This window comes from Lineus longissimus, chromosome 5, assembly GCF_910592395.1.
Source record: "Lineus longissimus chromosome 5, tnLinLong1.2, whole genome shotgun sequence".
Lineage (NCBI taxonomy): Eukaryota > Metazoa > Nemertea > Pilidiophora > Heteronemertea > Lineidae > Lineus > Lineus longissimus.
Window position 1 is genome coordinate 12305386 of NC_088312.1, and position 11626 is coordinate 12317011.

Here is an 11626-nt window from a genome sequence, read left to right on the forward strand (position 1 = left end):
TCCCACCATGAGACGAAACACACTTTTGGTTTATTTGACTTGAGCAATGTTTTTCTTTAAAGCTTAATGTCCCAAGCCAAAAGGTGTAAACATTATAAAATTCTGATGAATAAGTGGTCGTGATCATTATGGTATGCGTTTCTTCATTCTACAGGTTTGTATCTTCTTTACCTTGTTCAAATAGATATTAAATTGATAGATATGATGTGAAGCGGTAGACATACTTACTATTCTTAAAGCAACTTGCATGATCTTCCTTCATTGGACATCAGTGTGTTTTTCAGCCTCGGCATATCCTTGCTTGATGTATGTAAAAATTGCTAATTTATTCACCTGATCCTTTTTTCTACAGGATTCACGAAAGAAAGCAGACCTTGTTGCTGGATGGATGCCTGGTGCAAGGTCAGTCGATGGGGCCAAGAAAAAGAAATCAACGAAAGTTGACATGTAACACAACAACCGTTGCCCAAATATGCAAACCATCCTCAGGCAGATTGATATTATGGTTAACAGGCACTAGTTAAGAGAAGGAAAAAAGACTTTGACACTTAAATTGAGTATTGACAGTAGAGATTCTAATGACTGTTTGGTCTCAGACAAAATTATGTCTTCATGCCCAGGTTGTGTCAAGAAGTGCATCAAACATTCTCTAAGTTGTAGCTTTTTCTAGTGTATATTTGATTGACTCTCAATGTACTTATAGCTCATGATTGAGGGATGATGATTTGCCAAACATGTATAGCAGCTTCCCTATGAACCAAATTTCCTGCTAAATATTTGGACAAGAACATAACTTTTGAACTGATCAGTAAAGATCGAACTAAAGTTTAAACAATGGGCTAAAAATGCTGCGAAGTAAGATATGCAGTTTAGCACACTATCAGCTAAGAGAAAGTGGTACTGATTTTTATGCATGCCACCTATTATTTTAATGGCTTATCATCAATCCTTGATTATATCCAGAGGACTTATAGTACTTCCAGTCGTTCGCAGGTATGAAATATACCAACATATTATTCCCTGGTGTATAGTTTAGAGTTATTTCAATTTATTTTATGAATATGTATGTCGTCATGTTGTACAGTAGCAGATCAGTTTGTTACTGAAACTTAATTTGCTGTTATTTTTATCAGAAGTGTGTATATTACTTATTTCGAGGCTTTTGTATATATATGATCAAATATGTATGTAGAATTGTCACAATTCGACAATGTCTTTGGTGGTATTTGGTAGTAAGATAAACCGGTGCAGTAATACTTGTGATCAATCTTGGACAAATTTAGATTAACTTTTCATCATATAAAGATGAATGATGAAACTATGATTGAAATCTTCTCTTCTGTACTTGCCTTAAGAACAGTCGTTTATGGCTTCTATTGAATGTACATATGTATTTCGGTGGTTTGTGATATTTATACATTTAAAAAGTAAAACTCTGAACGAAGTTTTAAGTTGTATACTCGTAGAAAGATTTTCAAAACCTGAGCAGAATGCTCAGCTTAAAAAAACTATCTTAAATACCATGCCCTTCAGTCATGTGCGCCCTTGTTGGCTTGCATAATTCACCTAATCCAAACCATTGCTATATTGGTTTGTGCAAATGACTGGACATGTATTTTTAAAAGGTGAACTGCACGAGTTCCCAAGCTTGGTTGTTGTGTATATTTGCAGTTGTTGCAGTACATATGTATTAAAATGTGTTTTTGCTTTGTCATTTCGTGTATTCTTTTCTAATTGTGAAAAGCATCATGAGTTAAGATTTAAGTGTTATCATGGTCATCATAATATCATAGGTAGTAAAATATTTTTTGTCTGTAAAAAGAATTGACCAGTATTGGTCATGTATATATGCATGTAGCCTTTACTTATTACTTCACTACCAGTATATCACTCATGTATATACCCATATATCTTTTAAAAACTAAAAAATAACTTAGCAGAATGTTCAGTGGAAAAAATATAAAAATCTCTCTCTTGAATACTTTGCCCTTGAGTCATGTGTGCCCTTGTTGGTTTACATGATTCACCTAATCCAAACCATTGCTATTATGGTTAGTGCAAGTGACTGGGAAAGTTTTTTTTATGTGAGGAACTACATGAGTTCCTACATATGTTTTTTGGCTCAGCAATCTGATGCAATATGATCAACTAATGCTGTATTATCATTGTTATCATGAATGTACTTTAATTATAGTCTAGCATTTTATCTGGTAATATATAATTATATTTCGGCAATTAGTGCATTGTATTATATATCCTTGTGTGAAATTTTGTGATTGATATGATATATGGAAAAAAGTTCTAGGTTTTTTTTGTAGTTTTAGTCAGATTCCCTTTCTTAATCTTTTGATTGGGAATCAATATTCCTACTTCATGATAATTATACTATATCGTACGTATAGTCGTCTAATCATTATGAATCTATATTCCAAAAACACAAAAAACTCGTCAGAAAAAAAAACAAATTCGGTTTTTAAATATATTGCCCTTGAGTCATCTGCGCCCTTGTTGGTGTACATGATTCACCTAATCCAAATCTTTGCTATTTTGGTTTGTGCAACTGACTGGGCGATTATTTCTAAGGGGGAACTACATGAGTTCCCAGGTTGTAGTGGTTGGTGTACAAAATTTATATTTTTTAGTTGTGGTCGTACCTGTATCGGTTGTACATGACACATGTACATGTACTATAAAAATGACTGCTATTGTGTAATTTTCATATTCTTTTTGTTTCATTTGTGTGTCAATAATGGAGAGTTTAGTGTAACAGTCCATATTTCTTTTGAGAGTAGGATTTTTTAACTGTATGTTAGATTGTAGGTGCCGATTTAAGTTTCCGGGTTGTATACATTTTTTAAAGGAGCTTAAAAAATCTGTAGAGTAGGCCTGTATCGGTAATGTCTCTATACTTGTTTATTGTACCTAGAGCTTCATTATAGTAACTTGTAGTGTACGCATAGAAAGATTTTTTAAACCTGAGCAGAATGCTCAGTAAAAAACAAAAACTATCTTAAATACCATGCCCTTGAGTCATGTGCGCCCTTGTTGGCTTGCATGATTCACCTAATCCAAACCATTGCTATATTGGTTTGTGCAAATGACTGGACATGTATTTTTAAAAGGTGAACTGCACGAGTTCCCAAGCTTGGTTGTTGTGTATATTTGCAGTTGTTGCAGTACATATGTATTAAAATGTGTTTTTGCTTTGTCATTTCGTGTATTCTTTTCTAATTGTGAAAAGCATCATGAGTTAAGATTTAAGTGTTATCATGGTCATCATAATATCATAGGTAGTAAAATATTTTTTGTCTGTAAAAAGAATTGACCAGTATTGATCATGTATATATGCATGTAGCCTTTACTTATTACTTCACTACCAGTATATCACTCATGTATATACCCATATATCTTTTAAAAACTAAAAAATAACTGAGCAGAATGTTCAGTGGAAAAAATATAAAAATCTCTCTCGTGAATACTTTGCCCTTGAGTCATGTGTGCCCTTGTTGGTTTACATGATTCACCTAATCCAAACCATTGCTATTATGGTTAGTGCAAGTGACTGGGAAAGTTTTTTTTATGTGAGGAACTACATGAGTTCCTACATATGTTTTTTGGCTCAGCAATCTGATGCAATATGATCAACTAATGCTGTATTATCATTGTTATCATGAATGTACTTTAATTATAGTCTAGCATTTCATCTGGTAATATATAATTATATTTCGGCAATTAGTGCATTGTATTATATATCCTTGTGTGAAATTTTGTGATTGATATGATATATGGAAAAAAGTTCTAGGTTTTTTTTGTAGTTTTAGTCAGATTCCCTTTCTTAATCTTTTGATTGGGAATCAATATTCCTACTTCATGAAAATTATACTATATCGTACGTATAGTCGTCTAATCATTATGAATCTATATTCCAAAAACACAAAAAACTCGTCAGAAAAAAAAACAAATTCGGTTTTTAAATATATTGCCCTTGAGTCATCTGCGCCCTTGTTGGTGTACATGATTCACCTAATCCAAATCTTTGCTATTTTGGTTTGTGCAACTGACTGGGCGATTATTTCTAAGGGGGAACTACATGAGTTCCCAGGTTGTAGTAGTTGGTGTACAAAATTTATATTTTTTAGTTGTGGTCGTACCTGTATCGGTCGTACATGACACATGTACATGTACTATAAAAATGACTGCTATTGTGTAATTTTCATATTCTTTCTGTTTCATTTGTGTGTCAATAATGGAGAGTTTAGTGTAACAGTCCATATTTCTTTTGAGAGTAGGATTTTTTAACTGTATGTTAGATTGTAGGTGCCGATTTAAGTTTCCGGGTTGTATACATTTTTTAAAGGAGCTTAAAAAATCTGTAGAGTAGGCCTGTATCGGTAATGTCTCTATACTTGTTTATTGTACCTAGAGCTTCATTATAGTAACTTGTAGTGTACGCATAGAAAGATTTTTTAAACCTGAGCAGAATGCTCAGTAAAAAACAAAAACTATCTTAAATACCATGCCCTTGAGTCATGTGCGCCCTTGTTGGCTTGCATGATTCACCTTATCCAAACCATTGCTATATTGGTTTGTGCAAATGACTGGACATGTATTTTTAAAAGGTGAACTGCACGAGTTCCCAAGCTTGGTTGTTGTGTATATTTGCAGTTGTTGCAGTACATATGTATTAAAATGTGTTTTTGCTTTGTCATTTCGTGTATTCTTTTCTAATTGTGAAAAGCATCATGAGTTAAGATTTAAGTGTTATCATGGTCATCATAATATCATAGGTAGTAAAATATATTTTGTCTGTAAAAAGAATTGACCAGTATTGATCATGTATATATGCATGTAGCCTTTACTTATTACTTCACTACCAGTATATCACTCATGTATATACCCATATATCTTTTAAAAACTAAAAAATAACTGAGCAGAATGTTCAGTGGAAAAAATATAAAAATCTCTCTCTTGAATACTTTGCCCTTGAGTCATGTGTGCCCTTGTTGGTTTACATGATTCACCTAATCCAAACCATTGCTATTATGGTTAGTGCAAGTGACTGGGAAAGTTTTTTTTATGTGAGGAACTACATGAGTTCCTACATATGTTTTTTGGCTCAGCAATCTGATGCAATATGATCAACTAATGCTGTATTATCATTGTTATCATGAATGTACTTTAATTATAGTCTAGCATTTTATCTGGTAATATATAATTATATTTCGGCAATTAGTGCATTGTATTATATATCCTTGTGTGAAATTTTGTGATTGATATGATATATGGAAAAAAGTTCTAGGTTTTTTTTGTAGTTTTAGTCAGATTCCCTTTCTTAATCTTTTGATTGGGAATCAATATTCCTACTTCATGATAATTATACTATATCGTACGTATAGTCGTCTAATCATTATGAATCTATATTCCAAAAACACAAAAAACTCGTCAGAAAAAAAAACAAATTCGGTTTTTAAATATATTGCCCTTGAGTCATCTGCGCCCTTGTTGGTGTACATGATTCACCTAATCCAAATCTTTGCTATTTTGGTTTGTGCAACTGACTGGGCGATTATTTCTAAGGGGGAACTACATGAGTTCCCAGGTTGTAGTGGTTGGTGTACAAAATTTATATTTTTTAGTTGTGGTCGTACCTGTATCGGTTGTACATGACACATGTACATGTACTATAAAAATGACTGCTATTGTGTAATTTTCATATTCTTTTTGTTTCATTTGTGTGTCAATAATGGAGAGTTTAGTGTAACAGTCCATATTTCTTTTGAGAGTAGGATTTTTTAACTGTATGTTAGATTGTAGGTGCCGATTTAAGTTTCCGGGTTGTATACATTTTTTAAAGGAGCTTAAAAAATCTGTAGAGTAGGCCTGTATCGGTAATGTCTCTATACTTGTTTATTGTACCTAGAGCTTCATTATAGTAACTTGTAGTGTACGCATAGAAAGATTTTTTAAACCTGAGCAGAATGCTCAGTAAAAAACAAAAACTATCTTAAATACCATGCCCTTGAGTCATGTGCGCCCTTGTTGGCTTGCATGATTCACCTAATCCAAACCATTGCTATATTGGTTTGTGCAAATGACTGGACATGTATTTTTAAAAGGTGAACTGCACGAGTTCCCAAGCTTGGTTGTTGTGTATATTTGCAGTTGTTGCAGTACATATGTATTAAAATGTGTTTTTGCTTTGTCATTTCGTGTATTCTTTTCTAATTGTGAAAAGCATCATGAGTTAAGATTTAAGTGTTATCATGGTCATCATAATATCATAGGTAGTAAAATATTTTTTGTCTGTAAAAAGAATTGACCAGTATTGATCATGTATATATGCATGTAGCCTTTACTTATTACTTCACTACCAGTATATCACTCATGTATATACCCATATATCTTTTAAAAACTAAAAAATAACTGAGCAGAATGTTCAGTGGAAAAAATATAAAAATCTCTCTCGTGAATACTTTGCCCTTGAGTCATGTGTGCCCTTGTTGGTTTACATGATTCACCTAATCCAAACCATTGCTATTATGGTTAGTGCAAGTGACTGGGAAAGTTTTTTTTATGTGAGGAACTACATGAGTTCCTACATATGTTTTTTGGCTCAGCAATCTGATGCAATATGATCAACTAATGCTGTATTATCATTGTTATCATGAATGTACTTTAATTATAGTCTAGCATTTCATCTGGTAATATATAATTATATTTCGGCAATTAGTGCATTGTATTATATATCCTTGTGTGAAATTTTGTGATTGATATGATATATGGAAAAAAGTTCTAGGTTTTTTTTGTAGTTTTAGTCAGATTCCCTTTCTTAATCTTTTGATTGGGAATCAATATTCCTACTTCATGAAAATTATACTATATCGTACGTATAGTCGTCTAATCATTATGAATCTATATTCCAAAAACACAAAAAACTCGTCAGAAAAAAAAACAAATTCGGTTTTTAAATATATTGCCCTTGAGTCATCTGCGCCCTTGTTGGTGTACATGATTCACCTAATCCAAATCTTTGCTATTTTGGTTTGTGCAACTGACTGGGCGATTATTTCTAAGGGGGAACTACATGAGTTCCCAGGTTGTAGTGGTTGGTGTACAAAATTTATATTTTTTAGTTGTGGTCGTACCTGTATCGGTCGTACATGACACATGTACATGTACTATAAAAATGACTGCTATTGTGTAATTTTCATATTCTTTCTGTTTCATTTGTGTGTCAATAATGGAGAGTTTAGTGTAACAGTCCATATTTCTTTTGAGAGTAGGATTTTTTAACTGTATGTTAGATTGTAGGTGCCGATTTAAGTTTCCGGGTTGTATACATTTTTTAAAGGAGCTTAAAAAATCTGTAGAGTAGGCCTGTATCGGTAATGTCTCTATACTTGTTTATTGTACCTAGAGCTTCATTATAGTAACTTGTAGTGTACGCATAGAAAGATTTTTTAAACCTGAGCAGAATGCTCAGTAAAAAACAAAAACTATCTTAAATACCATGCCCTTGAGTCATGTGCGCCCTTGTTGGCTTGCATGATTCACCTTATCCAAACCATTGCTATATTGGTTTGTGCAAATGACTGGACATGTATTTTTAAAAGGTGAACTGCACGAGTTCCCAAGCTTGGTTGTTGTGTATATTTGCAGTTGTTGCAGTACATATGTATTAAAATGTGTTTTTGCTTTGTCATTTCGTGTATTCTTTTCTAATTGTGAAAAGCATCATGAGTTAAGATTTAAGTGTTATCATGGTCATCATAATATCATAGGTAGTAAAATATATTTTGTCTGTAAAAAGAATTGACCAGTATTGATCATGTATATATGCATGTAGCCTTTACTTATTACTTCACTACCAGTATATCACTCATGTATATACCCATATATCTTTTAAAAACTAAAAAATAACTGAGCAGAATGTTCAGTGGAAAAAATATAAAAATCTCTCTCTTGAATACTTTGCCCTTGAGTCATGTGTGCCCTTGTTGGTTTACATGATTCACCTAATCCAAACCATTGCTATTATGGTTAGTGCAAGTGACTGGGAAAGTTTTTTTTATGTGAGGAACTACATGAGTTCCTACATATGTTTTTTGGCTCAGCAATCTGATGCAATATGATCAACTAATGCTGTATTATCATTGTTATCATGAATGTACTTTAATTATAGTCTAGCATTTCATCTGGTAATATATAATTATATTTCGGCAATTAGTGCATTGTATTATATATCCTTGTGTGAAATTTTGTGATTGATATGATATATGGAAAAAAGTTCTAGGTTTTTTTTGTAGTTATAGTCAGATTCCCTTTCTTAATCTTTTGATTGGGAATCAATATTCCTACTTTATGATAATTATACTATATCGTACATATAGTCGTCTAATCATTATGAATCTATATTCCAAAAACACAAGAAACTCGTCAGAAAAAAAAACAAATTCGGTTTTTAAATATATTGCCCTTGAGTCATCTGCGCCCTTGTTGGTGTACATGATTCACCTAATCCAAATCTTTGCTATTTTGGTTTGTGCAACTGACTGGGCGATTATTTCTAAGGGGGAACTACATGAATTCCCAGGTTGTAGTGGTTGGTGTACAAAATTTATATTTTTTAGTTGTGGTCGTACCTGTATCGGTCGTACATGACACATGTACATGTACTATAAAAATGACTGCTATTGTGTAATTTTCATATTCTTTCTGTTTCATTTGTGTGTCAATAATGGAGAGTTTAGTGTAACAGTCCATATTTCTTTTGAGAGTAGGATTTTTTAACTGTATGTTAGATTGTAGGTGCCGATTTAAGTTTCCGGGTTGTATACATTTTTTAATGGAGCTTAAAAAATCTGTAGAGTAGGCCTGTATCGGTAATGTCTCTATACTTGTTTATTGTACCTAGAGCTTCATTATAGTAACTTGTAGTGTACGCATAGAAAGATTTTTTAAACCTGAGCAGAATGCTCAGTAAAAAACAAAAACTATCTTAAATACCATGCCCTTGAGTCATGTGCGCCCTTGTTGGCATGCATGATTCACCTAATCCAAACCATTATGGTTTGTGCAAATGACTGGACATGTATTTTTAAAAGGTGAACTGCACGAGTTCCCAAGCTTGGTTGTTGTGTATATTTGCAGTTGTTGCAGTACATATGTATTAAAATGTGTTTTTGCTTTGTCATTTCGTGTATTCTTTTCTAATTGTGAAAATCATCATGAGTAAAGATTTAAGTGTTATCATGGTCATCATAATATCATAGGTAGTAATATATATATATGTAGCCTTTACTTATTACTTCACTACCAGTATATCACTCATGTATATACCCATATATCTTTTAAAAACTAAAAAATAACTGAGCAGATTGTTCAGTGGGAAAAAAACAATAATCTCTGTCTTAAATACTTTGCCCTTGAGTCACACCCTTGTTGGTGTACATGATTCACCTAATCCAAACCATTGTTACTTTGGTTTGTGAAAGTGACTGGGCAAGCATTTCTAGGGGGAACTACACGAGTTCCTAAGTTGTAGTGGTTGTATGTGATTGTGGCAGTTCATGGTTCATGTGCTAAAATTTGGATTTATTTGTTGTCATTTCCTTGTTGTTAATGCACCATTGGAGAAGACTTGAGCTTTATCATAATAGACACCATAATAACATATATTTAATATAATATTTTATCACTAAAAAGGAGAAGAGACCCATATTCATTATATTAACCATGTATACATGCTTATATATTTTCCTTAGTACTTCATTTAGTAACTTGTTATTTGTACGAGTATATCTCTCATGTACACCACATAATTATATCGTTTAAAAATAAAAACCCTGAGCAAACTGTTCAGTGGAAAAAACAAAAAAATCTTGTATAATAATTACTTTGCCCTCAAGTCTTTTGTAGCAATCAAAAGCAGTCCTTGATGTGTGCCCTCTGTTAGTGCACATGATTCGCCTAATCCAAACCATTGGTATTTTGGTGTGTGAAACTAACGGGGCAAGTGCCCCTGTGAAATTCGACTGGAAATTGTCGGCAAAACCCAGATGCTATAAGAAATGAGAAGTGCCTTTTTGGTGAATAAGGGACAAAAGTTTTGGCTGTTCAAAAAGTGTCCCTAGACGGAACAAGCCCATCATGCATACAATAAACCAAATCCTTTTGAATTAGTGTACCATACGGTATTTCCATAAAGGGCAGGTTTGCGTGACCTCTGGTTTCTGAATGACGTGTTCAAAGATGATATATCCGTACGGGGCAGGTGTATTCTGGTTAGATGTGACATTGTCTTCAAGGAAATCAAACCGTTCTGAATGACTTCTTCAAAAAGGGTATTCCGAACAGGGCAGCGCAAGTGTTTGTTCTAAGTGGATGTAACATTGTCTTCAAGTATATTAACCACTTTCTATAAAGTCTTCAAAGACGGTTTTACAAAACAGATCAGGATAGTGGTTATTCTGGTTGGATGTGACAAGTCTTCAACCAAACTGTACCTATGGGGCAGGTGTATTCTGGTTGAATGTAATATTGTCTCAAGTAAATCAAACCGTTTTGAATGACATCGTCAAAAGGGGTATTCCAAACAGGGCAGGTGTTTATTGTCTAGGTGGATGTGACGTTGTCTTCAAGTATATCTAACAACAATCTATAAAGTATGCAAAGATGGTATTACTATTACACCAACCAGGATATTGGCATGCAGCATCTGTACGACATCCACAACTACATTGGCAGTGTTTTATTGGTTCTGACATGTTTAGATATCAATTATAACAATATATCATTTTGGGTCATTTTTTGGATGGATTTTCAGAGCAAAGACGAGCGACGCTAAGATGCTGGAATTTTGGAACGTAACGATAGATACATAATCTGATTGATGCTAAAACAAAATATCGATACCAATGGTCGATGGATTTGACTGAAAATCAAGGATGTTGTAGAGAGCACATAGATATACAATCAAATAAAATTTGGTTGCAATCCGACTTTGTTTTATTTTCAAGCGGCCATATTTGAGGTCCGAGCGGGACAAATTTTTGGGGTAGAATAGATATATGCATATTGCCCAAAGCTGCCATCACAAGTCTTAGCCATCCAGCCCTCTTGGTGACGAAACATGCTCCGCTAACGGACGACGACGGACGCCACGGTATCGTATTAAAAAGCTCCCCAGAGTTGAGCTAAAAAGGAACGTACTTTTAAGTAAAATAGATAGGCAACGATATCACACGGAGGGGGTTAATTTTGAGAGAAATAAGGTGTATCCTTTTCATAAGGTAGAAGCCAATAAGGGTCAGAGCCAAATGGGATGAGAGGGTTAATGGAAACCTTGTTCCTAGGAAAAAGTTTAAAATTTCTTAATACATTACACCTGCAATTTTCATTTTTTGATCCTGGGTACAAGGTTGTTTATTAACCCTTGCAGCCCGTTTGGCTCCGACCGTGGGTATATTTTTTTAAGGGAATTTTCATCGTTTGGGAGAGTATTTAACTTTCATGGTGATATTAACCCCGTCTGGGCTGGTGGTCTCTACTATACTGTCTGTCCAGAATTGCTGTATTGAGTGTTGCAGTCATGCAGACTACTCGGGACAGTGTCGCACATGGAATC

At 33.7% G+C, this 11626-nt stretch overlaps 1 protein-coding gene across 1 annotated transcript in view; it reads left to right on the forward strand.

Moving 5' to 3' along the window:
* Positions 1-9859, forward strand: part of LOC135487838 (uncharacterized) — a 179142-nt gene extending 169283 nt beyond the window's left edge. The window contains exon 16 of the mRNA XM_064771940.1: positions 353-9859. Coding sequence (XP_064628010.1) covers positions 353-451 — 99 coding nt within the window. The 3' untranslated portion in view covers positions 452-9859. The remainder of the gene's footprint in view (positions 1-352) is intronic.
* The last annotated feature ends 1767 nt before the right edge of the window (positions 9860-11626 follow it).